This window comes from Mytilus edulis, chromosome 5 (genome assembly GCF_963676685.1).
Source record: "Mytilus edulis chromosome 5, xbMytEdul2.2, whole genome shotgun sequence".
NCBI classification, from domain to species: Eukaryota; Metazoa; Mollusca; class Bivalvia; order Mytilida; family Mytilidae; genus Mytilus; species Mytilus edulis.
This window is the reverse complement of record NC_092348.1, coordinates 28,829,006-28,845,365: the sequence shown is the minus strand read 5'-3', so window position 1 is coordinate 28,845,365 and position 16,360 is coordinate 28,829,006. Positions and strand designations below refer to the sequence as shown.

The 16,360-nt window shown below is 30.1% G+C and overlaps 1 protein-coding gene across 1 annotated transcript; it reads right to left on the bottom strand.

The window, feature by feature from the left end:
- Positions 1-7,616: 7,616 nt before the first annotated feature.
- Positions 7,617-15,537, bottom strand: LOC139523379 (ras-related protein Rab-2). The gene is made up of 8 exons (XM_071317347.1): positions 15,408-15,537; positions 14,118-14,189; positions 13,502-13,569; positions 12,779-12,861; positions 11,903-11,995; positions 11,340-11,451; positions 9,974-10,042; positions 7,617-8,778 (listed from the first exon to the last, which is right to left on the bottom strand). The coding sequence occupies exons 1-8, from the start codon at positions 15,451-15,453 to the stop codon at positions 8,683-8,685; spliced, it is 639 nt and encodes a 212-aa protein (XP_071173448.1). The 5' UTR covers positions 15,454-15,537; the 3' UTR covers positions 7,617-8,682.
- Between the last annotated feature and the right edge of the window lie 823 nt (positions 15,538-16,360).

Here is a 16,360-nt window from a genome sequence, read left to right as displayed (position 1 = left end):
ATCTTGACCTGATAAACAAATTTTATGCCTGTCAGATTTGCTCTAAATGCTTTGGATTTGAGTTATAAGCCAAAAACTGCATTTTACCCCTGTGTTCTATTTTTAGCTGTGGCGGCCATCTTGATTTGATGACCGGGTCACCGGACACATTTTTTAAACTAGATACCCCAAAGATGATTGTGGCCAAGTTTGGATTAATTTGTCCCAGTAGTTTCAGAGGAGAAGATTTTTGTAAATGATAACTAAGATTTACGAAAATGGTTAAAATTGACTATAAAGGGCAATAACTCCTAAAGGGGTCAACTGACCATTTCGGTCACTTGACTTATTTGTTAATCTTACTTTGCTGAACATAATTGCTGTTTACAGTTTATCTCTATCTATAATAATATTCAAGATAATAACCAAATACAGCAAAATTTCCTTAAAATTACCAATTCAGGGGCAGCAACCCAACAACGGAATGTCCAATTCATCTGAAAATTTCAGGGCAGATAGATCTTGACCTGATAAAGAGTTTGACCTCGTGTCAGATTTGCTCTAAATGCTTTGGTTTTTAAGTTATAAGCCAAAAACTGCATTTTACCCATATGTTCTATTTTTAGCCATGGCAGCCATCTTGGTTGGTTGGCCGGGTCACTGGACACATTTTTTTAACTAGATACCCCAATGATAATTGTGTCCAAGTTTGGTTTAATTTGGCCCAGTAGTTTCAGAGGAGAAGATTTTTGTAAAAGTTAACAACGACGACGGACGCAAAGTGATGGGAAAAGCTCACTTGGCCCTTTGGGCCAGGTGAGCTAAATAGTAGGTTGAATCTTCATCTTCAAGTAGATCTCACAGAACAAACAGATATGATGAATACTAGTGCATAGGAAGAAAGTAGGTTGAATCTCCTTCTTGGAGTAGATATCACAGAACAAACAGATATGATGCCAGGATCATGGTGATTACTGTACTGTATAGAAAGTAAGCAGTTCATATACACTGACCTGCTGTATAGAACATCCATCAGAACAAACAGATATGTTGATGCGGTATAGGAGGGAAGTATTTTGCATACACTGTTCTGGTGTATAGAATATCTCTTGTAGACAGTTTTCTCATTGGCAATCATACCACTTCTCTTTTTTAAATGCGCACCTTACAATAATCGTACACTTAATTGCCTTATTGCTAAAAGTATCGGAGATTGGATCTTATCACAAAAACTAAATGCAAATTACATGTATACATTTTGAATTTTGAGTTATGTTCCTTTGTTCATAATGTACATTTGTAGATGAAAATATTTTTATGATAGATTCAAAGCCGTGAATTTTGTTTGGATTTTAGATAAAATAGTTTTATTGACAAGTATGGTTATACAAGAATTTATTAAGAAAATTGATTGACATTGGCTTGATACTACAAGAACTTAAGAATGTCTACCTCACTGCATTTTCTTGTTTTATTCTCAAAAGTACTGATCAAACCTTAAAGACTTAGTGGTCAAACCAATAGCAAACGGGTAATACATTCTTAACCCCAAAATTTTTACATGCAAGTTGTATTCAATTACAAATATATCTACTGCAAGCCTGTCAATCTTGTTTTTTTAATCAAAAGAAACATTAACTTAAAGAATCTCTGCATTTCCAGACATATCTGTTAAACAAAGTATTCCTATTTAATAAAATAGTTCTTTTAAAAATCTGATTGCAAATTCATTTGATGCAACTCATATAAATCTGTTTTATTTATAATGTAATGAAAAGGGTAAATATGCTACAATATACATTCCAAAATTTCTCCGAAACATTTATATTATCTTGGCAATAAAGTTTATCAAAAGGATATAGGTATTTCAGGTTAAAGTTTTTGGTTAAGGTAGTTTTAGATGAAATTAAAGTCCAATCTCAATAAAACTTATTACATATGTTCCCTATGACATGGTCTTCTTATTTAGATGCAAACTTAAATTTTAATCCTGATTTCACAGTCCACTGAACATAGAATATTACAGTGCCAGTTTTATACTAACTATTTGGTTAAGGTAGTTTTTGATGAAGTCGAAGTCCAATCAACTTGAAACTTAGTACACATGTTCCTTATATGATCTTTCTAATTTTAATGCCAAATGAGAGTTTTGACCCCAAGTTCCATTGAACATAGAAAATGAGTGTGAGCCAGGTAACTGGTACTATGGACTTATTCTTGTTTGAAGATGTTTTTGTGTTAAGTAATCAAAAATTCTCTAAATTGCCATAGGGAACTAACTATATATATATAAGCAGCAATAACTGAATAAGATATTTATTCTTTTTTTGGACAAGGATGTTTCTTTGGCTGAAACTGAATCTTTAAATATCCAAATTAGACCGCTTTGTCTTTGTCTATATTATAGACTCTATAGTGAAATTTTAGATTTCAAGACAGGAATTTTGTTACCCACAAATTTCTGAAAACCTTTACTAAATTCTTTTATTTTTATTTTAGATTTGGTTTAGAAGACAGGCTCTACTTGTAGATGACTTATAACTTACAGGATATCACATTCTCATTTTTAATGGTGATGTTATTTCTAGAAATCATAGTGTTTTTGTTAATTTTGTTTTATGCTTTGCTAAGTCAAGTCCTATTCAACAGACTTTCATAGTTTGTTCTTATATTAGGTTATTTCACTAAGTGAGGATTTGGTAATCACAAAAATGTTAAACCCCATTACATACTATATATCCATGTCCTAAGTCAGGAGCCTGTAATTCAGTGTTTGTTGTTCATTGGTGTTTATCATATTTGTTTTTCCTTTGCTGTTTTGTACATAAATATTCTTGGATTTTTTTGTCATGCCAGGGGGCCTTTTACAGATTGCTTTGTGATACTGTATTTGCTCATTGTTGAAGGTTGTACAGAGACCTATAGTTGCTAACATCTATAATATATTATTTGGTCACTGGTAGATAGTTGTCTCAATAGCATTCATACCATATCTTCTTATTTTATGCATTAACTTCACTGTGTCTGTGAAAAATTCAGTTATTTCTAGAAACTGATTAAAAATACAAAATAATCATACTATTTTTATTGACATATATAAACAATGTTTGCACACATACATGTAAACAGAAATCAGCACATAACCCAAGGAAAAATGAAAATTTGTGTAAAGAAAGTTCAATTAGTATACTGTAAATTAAAAAAATATATAAAATGTGTTTTTTTTATATTGCAGATAAAAAGTTGCAGGTATAATATCACAATAATTAAAATTCATTCTAATTTTCTAATAATGCTTTATATGTATTCAAATGTTTTAAGTTGCAGTAGTTAATTTGGTTTGTTAAACTTGTTCATCAACAATTCACAAACATTCACAAACGCAGGCAATAATTTTTAAATTTACAGTATATAATGACAGCACTTTTTTCTTTTTTGTTAGAATAAATGTTAAATGGATTTCCTGATCTATGTTTATCACATCAGTACCGGGGTAGTTAGTTTTCTCATACAATAACGAAAAGAACTGGCCTGTCTGAACATACATAGTATGGAGTAACTAGTATAAGAAGCAATTTTAAAATTTCAATCTGAAAAGTAGTATGAGACACCAACCTGGGTGCCAAGCATTTAAACAGCCACAACCTTTCAACCTAACTGCGTTGTTTAAAAAAGAACATCAAAAGTTTGCTTTTTCATACAGATTTTTTTACGTAACTACATCTTGTGAACAAACAAATTTAAATTTCTGGTAAAATGAGATTGGTTTTGTATATTTGGGTGTAAAATCTATTTTTCATATAACATAAGTAGTTTTACAATATACAGATCAATTCCTGGCAGTTATTGCATCTTTAAAAACTTGCTTATGTCGAAGAAATGTACATTAAGGTGGTATGGGTGTCTTCCTCCATCTTGGATTGTAAAAAACAGAGAATCAAAGGTCCAGATTTTCCATCAAGTTAGCAAAATTTGATGCAGGAATGCAGATGTTTAATGTACATTTTCATTTAAAAGTACCAATTTATAAGAATATAACTTCTAAATATTGATATTTTTGCAAATGTTAATTATTTGTGGTTGTTTTTATCTTTTTTTAAAATTGGCATTTTAAGGGGAGGTAACTCTAAAAAAGCGCATTTTCTGAGGGATTCTGTATGGAATTTTCCTATTTTGTATTTAAGCCGGAAAAAACGTGCGGTGACCCTATCTTTTCTTTTGATATTCTCAAAGCAGTGTCTGAACGCTATCTTTTCCTGAAGTATTTAACAATTCTATCATTTTGTTTAGTTTCTAATCACAAAATGGTGTTTTTTCCTGTATAATCCATACAAAAATGTGTCATTTTGTCCCGTCCTGTAGCTTGAAAAATGCGCGGTGACCTATCATTTTTATTATATTTTTCAACATGTATCAATAGAAACAACGTTTTGGCAAAGTATGAATAAATTCTATCATTTTTATTTTAGACTCCCATACCACCTTAAAAATAATAATGATATTTTAAATTAGACTTATTAGCATTATGTATTTATGAGTTAAATAGTACAGAAATGACTTGTACACTATCATTCGTTACATTCAAAATGGCTATTAAGATAAATGACTCAGAAATGAAAACACAAACTTGTACAACCCTAAAATGAACATAGTATAAAAATAGAACAAAATATGAAATTGTACATCGCAGGTAAATCAAAATCAAAGAGCAGATTGCTCTGACGGATACGATTGCCGTTGTTTCGTTGACACATGTACATGTATACATGTAGCTGGATAATATTATTTTCAAAACTAATTCAACTGCACATGTAAAATAGTTACAAAATAGCCAATCCCGGATAAAAGTGTATGAACAATGCGATTAGGCCTATTGTGTTTTATTTTTGTACTATCAATTCCAAGTTTACTTTCCACAGCAGTCACTGAGACTCAGAGTGAGAGAAGGTATTTCACTTCGTATCTTATCACCTATTTTCCTACGTTAATTCTAGGAGGAACCCCATTCCTAACTCTTTAAATATTTAATTTCCTTTCGGTCAGTGATCATGACTCCTTTCCGTACACATTTATCGGTTTAAATTTCGATCATTTTTAATATAATATACTTTATTGACAGAACGAGCTAATACTCGACGTATTGTTTTAATTCAGAAGTCACGGAAGTTGCTTCCAGAAGGGAGACAATTGGAAACAATAATATGGAAGACTCCATTTTGCCTGAAGGGGTGTTCTACGATGTGGACTATATTTATTTTCATTTAAATGATGCATATGATTTAAAATTATGCAACAATAATAACCTTCAATAGCAGACATACATAGAAAAGATGCCATGAGTTTAAAATTAATTAATTGAGTGGGGAATCCAGAGCAACCATTCAATCGAAAACCCCTCAAAGTCAAGAAAACTATACGCATGCGCATAATTTCCAAAAAAAACCTGGAGCAAGAACGTATATTAAATGTTTATTAAACGACCTAGATAGTTCTCTATTTCTTTATGGAAGTACAATCTCAAATATCAGTTTCATAAAGGTAAAATATAAGAAAAACTCCACTTCAGTTCTTATATGACAGAAATAGATTTATCGGAATTCAGAGAACTCTCGCATTTTATCAAACTGGGAATTCCCTCTAACGTGTTTCTAAATTTAGAAAAACACTAAATATAAATACTGCGTAATTCTGATTTTCCGTGTTGTTAAAAACACGCATATAAGTCAAGGGAATTATCAAACATGAAGATTATGAAAAGAACATTATAGGAAAGTTGTTAAAGTTCAATCCCTTTGTTTGTTTTTACCTTTAAAGCAAGACAATCATAAGAATCTGAGATGTTCCTTAATGTTTAGAATAAAACGATTGACGTGAGGGCAATGCTCTGAGCCACCAGTATAAGTCTACAGATTGCTTGAAAGCAATCGTATCCCAAAAACTTGGGTATTTTAATTAATGGTTACTATTATAAATAAATAAATTAATATCACACAAAGTAAATGTGTGCATAATTTTTTTTTTAATTTATTGAGAGGAAAAAATGAACAATAATTTGGTGAGCATTAAACCATGTTGTAGGCAAAAAGCTTTTTTATAATAAAAAGAAAATGTTCTTAAAATTCTGCCATGTCAGTTTCACAGTATATGTTTAGTTTGATTTTCTATCTTAAAATCTAGTGTTTATCTTTATTTATAAACCTTGACACTAATTCCTTTAATATGGAAAGTTTGGTCCTATAATAGTGAATAGAAATGTTCAAGTTAAATAAAATTGTTTTTGCATGTGAGTTTAATAAAATAGGGGTTATTGGATAAATAATTAGTTTAGTTAATGATGCGCAATCTTTCAATATATTATTCATTTCATATCATAAAGATAAAATATTTAAGTATCTACAATTTTTCGCTTTAATTTTATTTCTTCATTAAGCTACAGAGATAAATAATGACTTTATGTACATTTACAAGAGTTAACAACATTAAAGTTTAAAACAAAACATAAACAACATCAACAAAGTCCCAACAGTATATGGTCATTTAGTTTTCAAAACAAATTAAATTTACTGTTTCCCTTTTATCAATAACCTTGCAAAATACTTCAAATTTTAGATAAACTATTTTTTGTAAAACCTTTTGTCAACATTCTTGCAAAATGCTTGAAACTACAGAATTCTTTGTTTGTAAAAGCTCCAAAACAAGTGCATTATTATACCAAATTTACCAAAGAACCTGTGCCATCCAAAAATTCAATTATAAGATATAATAACCATCACACATATGCCATTTATTGCACTATATATAAACATTTGCAGTTATCATGTTTTTTAAATTAAGCGAAAGGCTGAAAATGTAAAAGTCCATGCAGAGAAAGTTTTCCAGATTAATGATAAATCAAATGAACATTAAATTATAGTGACCATTACAATCATAAAATTATAGTGACCATTACAATCATACAATTATAGTGACCATTACAATCATACAATTATAGTGACCATTACAATCATACAATTATAGTGACCATTACAATCATACAATTATAGTGACCATTACAATCATACAATTATAGTGACCATTACAATCATACAATTATAGTGACCATTACAATCATACAATTATAGTGACCATTACAATCATACAATTATAGTGACCATTACAATCATACAATTATAGTGACCATTACAATCATACAATTATAGTGACCATTACAATCATACAATTATAGTGACCATTACAATCATACAATTATAGTGACCATTACAATCATACAATTATAGTGACCATTACAATCATACAATTATAGTGACCATTACAATCATACAATTATAGTGACCATTACAATCATACAATTATAGTGACCATTACAATCATACAATTATAGTGACCATTACAATCATACAATTATAGTGACCATTACAATCATGTTCATTAATAAAACATTCACTGAAAAGCACAGAGTCAATTCCGTTTTCATTTAACTGATAACATAAGTATGAATAAAATCAGTTATAATATGTTGTTACAACAAAAAATTTCATGTGTGACCCGTTTTAAAAATAAGAATTTTACAAGCTGCTAATCAAATAAACCAAAAAGATGAAAAGTTTGATGTCTTGACAAATTTTATGCAATTTTCATTTATAGAACAAGATGTGGTTCAACATGTGCAAAGGGCTAGTGACTTATATATTTAACAGATGTTATACAGGAAATAGAATAGTCAATGAACATTATATAATCACATTCTAAATTCTAATGCCCTAAAATTGCATCCAATACTTGCATTTTTTGCTCAAAAGAAAGTCTTGCAAAAAACGCAAGTTGCAATTATGACTTATAACTGTTAGTTGTAAATTTTTATATCTTAAGAATGATATGAGTTTTTTTCTACATCAATGATGACTTTTAACATGTGTCTATACACAAAATATATATTAACACAACTTGTTCTACAAATTAAACTGTTGTTGTGTTATTTGCACTGATCAAAATCCTTAAGCTAGTTATAATTCTGAAAAATATTTGGAATGTAAAATATGTAAAATCATATTTTTTTTAAACAATATCATGATTAAAAAAAAAAGACAAAAACAAGAAATAATTCAGACATAAAATCATAACACATTTATGCAACATGGACATACAATCACAGCATTATTCCCCCACCCAAATGTGCTATAGTAGGTTTTTAATTACAATGAAAGAATGAACATACTTGAGTTTTGTCTTATAAACACATGATGTATTTTTCCCTTTGGTGCTTTCAACCATTGCAAAATTTAAATATGCAAATGTATTCAGAAATGAAAAGCTATAAATGAAAATTATTCACCTATCACATCCTAAGTCTTCCACAGATCATACTAAAAAATATTATAAAACTACTTGTGACTTTATTATCTAAATCTCTTCTTATATATTGTATATCAGAAAGATGAGTAGTGTTACCAAGTAAAAGATCTTTTGCAAATTTCAAAATTTAGATATTCATAATAAATGATATATATCGTTTCGAGAAGTTTTCTAAAAATACATTGGCTCTTTAGCATTCAAATGCATAGTAATCTAGAAATTCTGACCATATGAACTTTGTAAGTAGCTTCATAATATAATTTATACACTCAAGACATTTATAGTCTTCTACAAACATCCCTTGCATACTTTCACTTTCTCTTTATGATCACAACAATGTCAGTCCTATATTTAGCAACATCCACCTCCTTGGTTAGCCCCGCCTCCTCCTGATGGCATGTTGGGATTGTTAGGTGAATGTTGTGGTCCAATCTTAATACCATTAGCCTACAAAAATAATCAGCCATGTTACACAAAATATACTGTAAACCAACTTATTTTCGCGAGCGATTTATTTTCGCGACTTTCACGAGTAGAAAAATAACGCGAATTTAAATCGTCGCGAATATGTAAAATTACCAATATTCCTTATTAAACTTCATCAAGTACATCAGAAAATTGCGAAATTAAATACCCGCGAAGTGGTCTAGAAAGGGTAAAACGCGAAATAAAGTATCCGCGAAAATAAGTTGGTTTACAGTAATTTGAATGTAATTTTTCATTGATTTTTAAATTTCTGCAGTCTCATCTTCCAAATTTTTAGACAAAACAAGACTTTTTTCACAAGCAATAAAATTAATAAAAAGGTATATTTTCTAAAAAGAAAATCATCAAAAAGATAATTTGAGCACAAGTTACTTTCCTTTGGTCACACTGTTGGAGGTCTATGTGCACAAATTCCATAAATCAACCAAATTGAACTCCTTATACTGACTGCTTAAAGCTTGCATTTCGGAAAAAATGTTTTATAAACAATTTTAATTTCTTTAAGCTTTGATTGATTTATGCCTACATTTTTAGTAAAGATCCTTTATCAGTTTGTACATCATGTTTCAATTTAGTCAAAAAAGAAAATCCACTTTTTACTGTCCAAAATGGTGAAAACTTCATGGTAGACTACCTTTAACCAAATTTTAACTCTGTATGGGATAGATGGACATAAAGTCAATCAAAATGATACAGACTGGAAAACAATATTCACCATTTTAATGAAGGCAGGGCATAAACAAATGGAATTTCAGCAATATCTAATTTTAAGACAATTTTCAAAACCATGATAAATGTATTTCATTTTTTTCCCTCTCAATATCTGAATGAGATGACCAAAAACACATTTTCCATACAAAGACAATAATATTACAGCAAAATGCTTCAATGGTAAGGGTGATATCTTTTGTTTGCTTGCCGACTAGCTGAACCATGAAGTCATTATTAGGTTAGGTACACTACCCTCCTATTGTGGTAGTCTAGTCTAGATAGATAGAGTGGTTATCTGTCGATCTGGTTTACTCCTAAAGGGGGTAGGTAGTATACCCAACTTAATAATGATTTCACGGTTAAGCTATCAAGCAAGCTAACTGAACATATTACCTTTACCTACACTTTCAAGGCATTTTGTTGTAAATAAAAAAGATGAACTTACCTCGTTATTAATATCAAATACACCATCTTGTATTTTTTGATAAATCTCTTTAGCAGTGTTTATAAAAGCCTGAAATATATTTAAAATATCATTTACTTAGACTAAATATCACATGATTTTTACCTTGTGATAATAGCATAAAATTAATTTAAATTCCATATTTTTCGAATTGGTGCTTAGCGGCCTGATATGAAATATTTATCACATGCCTTTCCGTAACATTATCGCATAGCATTCCCGTGATATACGGTAAATTCCGGAAAATACACACCAATGGTACTTTTCAGTGAAAAACATTACAAAGTAGGGTGCAAAAAAATTATTTGGATACAGGAAAGTATATTGTGTAAAATTAATTAAAAATTAACAAACATTACAAACAAACAAACGAGCTAACAAATGATGAAATAAACATATTAAAAAAAATCCAACTTATTTTAGAAAGTTGACTTTTCCAAACAGTATTCATTATGTATATTATTGAATAATTCTTTTAATCATTCTTATAAGAATAGATTATACTGTTGTTTTTCTTCTCTGTTGAGGCATTTGATAGAAAAATTTCATTTTGGATGTACTACCTTTGGGGTCCGACGTCTGTAAACTTTTCACCCTTTGAACTTCTTTTTTTTCTATTTCTATATTAATCTGTTATCTTTCTCCATTGTTGAAGCATATGATAAAAAGATCATAGCATGTCATTTTTCATATCGCATGTATTATCAGCCCTCGAGCCATGCAGCTCTTGGGCTGATATTGAACCTAGGGCTGATAATACATGCGATATGAAAAATGCCATGCAATAATCTGATAATATTTTTAGAGCTATGCTATTTAATATAATGTAATATGTTAATAGGTGAGCTTTGAAATTTGATTGTTTTTCTGAATTGTTTTTGGTTCAACCCCAATAGGGTCTTAAAACATAAGGGTAAGAGTAACTTTAAATCATTCTTAAATATGAAAGGTAAAAAAAAACAGAATGTCTATACCTTCAAATTTCCCACAAAAAATTTACTGTTACGGTATGTTGATTTTAAAGATTTTACATTATCATCATATATTTATACTACCAAAATCTCTTAGGGAATGATCTTCATGACTTTATAAGTATTGTGAAAATATCAAAAACAAGTTACACTGTGAGTATGTTTGCTATAAATATACAGTATATAGAAAGTTGAGTAACGGATTTGAAGGCACATCCAACTATATCGCATGCTCTGATTAAGAATCTTGATTCTGGAAGCTCTCTTTGTAGTTCATAAGAATATGGCAAAAATCTCATGGGACTAACAGAGGTAAAAATAGTATCCTTGCTTTGCAAAATGTTGACATACTTATCCCTGATTTGTGAAGACCTTACCTCCTCTACATTAGCAGCTGTTTTAGCTGATGTTTCCATGAATATTAAACCATGTTCTCTAGCAAAAGCTTCTCCTTCTTCTTTCTTTACATCTCTTCTGGCTTCTAAATCACTAAAATAAACAAACAAACAGTTTTACGAAAATCACATAATTACTGGAAAAAAACATATATTTCATATCTATATAATCATGATAATATTACAAGATTGTATTCAAATTGTAACCTATTTAAAGGAATGTGACGCATGCCTTGAATTTCTTTTAATGTTTAATCACTGAAACTTTATGATGATTTTCAAAATGAAGATGCTGAGCAATAAGATTGCAGTGGTCGGTTATTTCCTTTCGTATTATGTCACAAGCATTAGTGTTTATCTGTGGTTTACAAATGTAAAGAAATCTAAAACTCATGTTTTTTTTCCAGTAAACTTAGAAGACACTGTTCCATGCGTTAAATCATGTCATTATGTATATTTAAAAGAATTCTGCTGAGGCCCCAGACTGCCATTTCTCTTATTTGCTAAAACAGATAGATTCAACCATAGCTCTCAACCCTACCTACCTTTTATTTCCAATTAACATAATAACCATATTAGAATTGGAATGTTGCCTGGCATCTTCTAACCAGGTTGTTAAATGGTTAAATGTGTCTCTCCTAAAAATAGAAACATATATACATGTAACATGAAGATTTTTCATTGACACTTCAACATTAGAATTTTTTAAGTAAACAAATTTGGATACTAAATATATCATGTATAACAAGAATGTGTCCATAGTACACGGATGCCCCACACGCACTATCATTTTCTATGCTTAGTGGACCGTGAAATTGGGGTAAAAATTCTAATTTGGCATTAAAATTAGAAACATCATATCAAAGGGAACATGTGTACTAAGTTTCAAGTTGATTGGACTTCAACTTCATCAAAAACTACCTCGACCAAAACTTTAACATGAAGCGTGACAAACGGACTGAAGGACAGATGGACGCACCAGAAAAAATAATGCCCCTCTACTATCGTAGGTGGTAGGTGGGGCATAAAAATTATAAATTAAAATGTTTTTTAAAATGATAGTATTAGTATACATATTTTATTAACCGAACTGTTTTCTCATTTCTTTCTCTAAATTTTTGCACAATTTTCATCGTTTTGGATGGCATTTCATAATATTCATTAATATTGTGATATCAAGTACAACCGTCAATTAACACCAGTAGACAGATTGAGTTTAATGTTTGTTTGAGTGTTGTACCATTACACTTATGTCCCAAGATAGGGGAGGATACTTAAGCACCTCAACTCAAACATGTTCTACCCTTTATGTGTTGGTACCAATCAAGGAGCCTGTAGTTTATGTGTTTTTGATACATTGTTTTGTTATACAATTAGATGGCAATCCTATCACATCTTTTTGTTTTTATATTTGTTGTTACCTTGTAATATCATATACTAGTAAAGCCCCGGCTGCACCTCTGTAATAAGATCTTGTTATAGATCGGAATGATTCCTGACCTGCCTTAAAAATATAAATATAAATAAATTGTTAAGTTAATGGAACCTTCAACGTTAAATGCTATAAATATGAACTAAAATTATCATTCACACAAAAAGTAAGATCTTGTTATATATATACATTTACTTGGAAGATAAGATCTTGACCTTCCTCTGTAATCTCAGAAAGAAATTTATCAGACGAGTCAAGGGTCTTCTCATTTTATAACACAAATCAATATTAACACTATCAAAGACTTCAATCATCATTAAAGTATATGTGTCAAACACAACAGGGAAGAACTTAAGATTTATTGATGACTCATTGATAACATTAATTTTTCTCAATTATCCTTGAATCAAATCATCAATACTGAAGTATATTGGGAGCATCTGGGAAAAAACTTAAAAGACTGAAGAAAAAAAAAATTGCCCTTTCCCTCCCAAACACCAAAAAGTGCCCTGTCCCCCATTAACACCCTGCACCTGCCAATTTCTAGATGGACCTACATGTATCAATGATAAAATCAAAATAAAACAAGAACACGACTGTGGCTATGACATACATGTATGTTGTAATATTTTTTAAACCAAAGCTAAAGATCATGTAATAGATTGTCCCTTTTCTTCTTCTGTTAAATGAGAATAATTCTGTTGTAACTTACTGTATCCCAGATCTGCAGTTTAATTTGTTTACCATCAATAGTTATCATACGAGCACCAAACTCTACACCTGAAATTTAAAAAAGAAGCTTGAAGATACTTTTCAATTGCATAGTTGAGTGAAGTGTAATTTATGCAAGAATTGCTTTTCACTACTCTATAGACATACACAGATGTCCCTGTTCTTATTTTGCAGACTACACAATTATACTTCATACAGCTACAATGTGTGCTTACAGAGTGTTAAAGACATATCTTCCATTGGTGTCCCAGTGATAGAACAAGAACTGACAAAATAGATATCATATGAATAAAATTTGTATTTATTATTACATTTATTTGATTACACAAACTATTACTAATATTGTGATTATTACATTATCTGTATGAGTTATATGGAAGAAGTGCATTTCTTAATTTTATAGAAGGCAGCTTAGTAAGCTTACATTCATTCTTTAGATAATATTTGTGCCTTCCTTGATACACATGTGACATGATATAGTAAGTGTTTTTTTAGAATTATTCCTATATATTATACATTATATCTTTCAATTCAATATTATATATTCTTAATTTATTGATCTATCTTTGGAGCTTAAATTTTTTTATTTTGCTTACCTATGGTGAGATCATGCACAGGTTGAAATCTCTTATCTGTAAACTGTAATAAGAGACAGGATTTTCCAACACCTAAAACAAACAAAAAGATGTTTAGTACACCATTATAACATTTATAACTTAATGGTAAAAAATCTAACACACACTCACTGACCAAAACATGCTAGTGTAACTGTCAGGTAGACAGCAGAGTTTCCTGCAGCTTCCAATAGAACAATGAAAATTTTCACCAAGGATGACACTCTTTAAGTGAAAAGCAACACTTTTTTGGAGTAAAAAAATAATTGGCTCATAGAATATTGACAGTGCAACTGCATCATTTCATCTAATGAATTCATCTCAGCATTGCTTTTCAGTTGAACCACAGAATTAGTCTCAATCACCTATTAGGTCTTAATGTACACTTTACATTTTATTTTGTATCAAAGCAACCATCGCTTAAAAAACTATCAATTTTTCTTCAGAAGATTTAATTCCGTGTTATTTTTATTGAAAGTGTGTTCCATTTTCTATAAATTTATGCCATTTTAAGTTAAAATATAAATTTTAAGAAAATTTAGTTTTTAGCATCATCAAATGATTACTATAAATGAGGGATTTTTACTCATATGGAGAATAGTCCCCCATTTGGCAGGTTGTCCCCAACCTGTTCAATTCAAAAATGAACCCAGTGTTTACAGGAAATTATGGCACACAATGGTAGTTCATAGAAGTTGAAAGTAACAACAGATGTTTACAAATATTTCTATTGTTGTGACTTTGAACTGCCACTAACAACTGACCTAACACCTGGTCAATAAATAATCAATGAGGCATACCAATCAATACATTTGTAAACAGTACAGTGGCTACTGAAGTCTATTTCAAATGTAAAAATTAAATGAAAAAAAAATTAATCTATAAGCCAAAACAAAGAAGAAAAATAATGCAAAACCAATCCATTAGCATTTCTAAGTGATGCAAATGAGTAATAAAATTTTGTCCAAGAGATAATTTTGGTGATAATGTGAAGCATTATTTAAACTATCTTTACAGCTGTACAGTGCATGTTTAAGTGTGGAATATTAAAAAAAATAGCTATTACCAAGTATTTAAAACAATCTGAAAAAAATCATCTATTTGATTAACAAATCGTGTAAATAAAACGTGTGAAATTGATGCTAAATAATTGTTTTGTCAGCCATTTTGAATCAATATGTATTTTTCTCCTACGCATAACATGAAAAGCAATTTGATTTTGCATCTTTAGTAACTCGAAACAATTCTTAAACCAAGACATATATAAATTACCTGTATCTCCTATGATAATGTACTTAAATAAGTAGGCATAAGACATTTTGATCGTTCTTTTTTCTGTCGATATTGGCTGATGATGTCAGTTTGTTGACGTCAATTTCTCACCCGGAAGTAGTCCCAGTTCAACTATAATCACAAAATCATACCGAAATTGAAAGTTATTTCCGTGATTTTTCTTTTGTTTTTGTGTGCGTTTCAAGTTCAGTTTTGTTTTAATAATTGTTTTTTTTTGTGTATTTCTTATTTTTATATTGTTTTACTTTTTGGGGCTTAAAAAGAACAAGTCTTCGCAACTGAAGAATCTTGTCCAGTTTCAGCGTATGTCGTAAAGAGGGTACCGTGGTCAAGGCCGTTTTATTTTGTGTAATACCAGAGACATATATTAAAATATATTGTATTATATGTCTCTGGTAATACATTATTGTAACAAAAATGCATATAGTTGGCCGGCCCGGATCTTTCTTATATGTTGCATAAAACATACGGTGCAAAATATCTTATGGGTGTAGTGAAAACAGTTCTAACATTATAATTATAAATTAAGACTATTCAAAATTTTAAATAGATTTGATATGTCATATATATTTTTATGAAATTACTATAGAAATCTGGAATTTTGGTTGTTGCTTTATAACTTTATTCAGTTGTTTGTTTTATAAATTCAAAGATTTAAAGGATTTTAAAGACCCCCTTTTTACCATCAAAACTCTCTTATTGTACACAATAGGTGGATCCTGAGGGACCCGGGGACCCCCTCCCCCTTTTTGTGGGAAAACAATGTTTGATTATATATTGGGAATCACTGAAGCATGACTGGAGCGCCCCTTTCTAATGGCAGTCTCTTATGGAAATGTCTGGATCCGCCTCTTTATATCAAGTTTTAAAATATAAAACAAAAAGGTTTAACCCATTTCGTTGATAATCATACGTATTCTCCTATTCTGGTA

Coding starts and splice junctions, on each gene's coding strand:
- LOC139523379 (XM_071317347.1), bottom strand. CDS start 15,453: ATGTCTTATGCCTACTTATTTAAGTACATTATCATAGGAGATACAG. Junction 14,190..15,407: donor CATTATCATAGGAGATACAG/GTAATTTATATA, acceptor TGTTTGTTTTAG/GTGTTGGAAAATCCTGTCTC. Junction 8,779..9,973: donor TATTTGATATTAATAACGAG/GTAAGTTCATCT, acceptor TTATTTTTGTAG/GCTAATGGTATTAAGATTGG.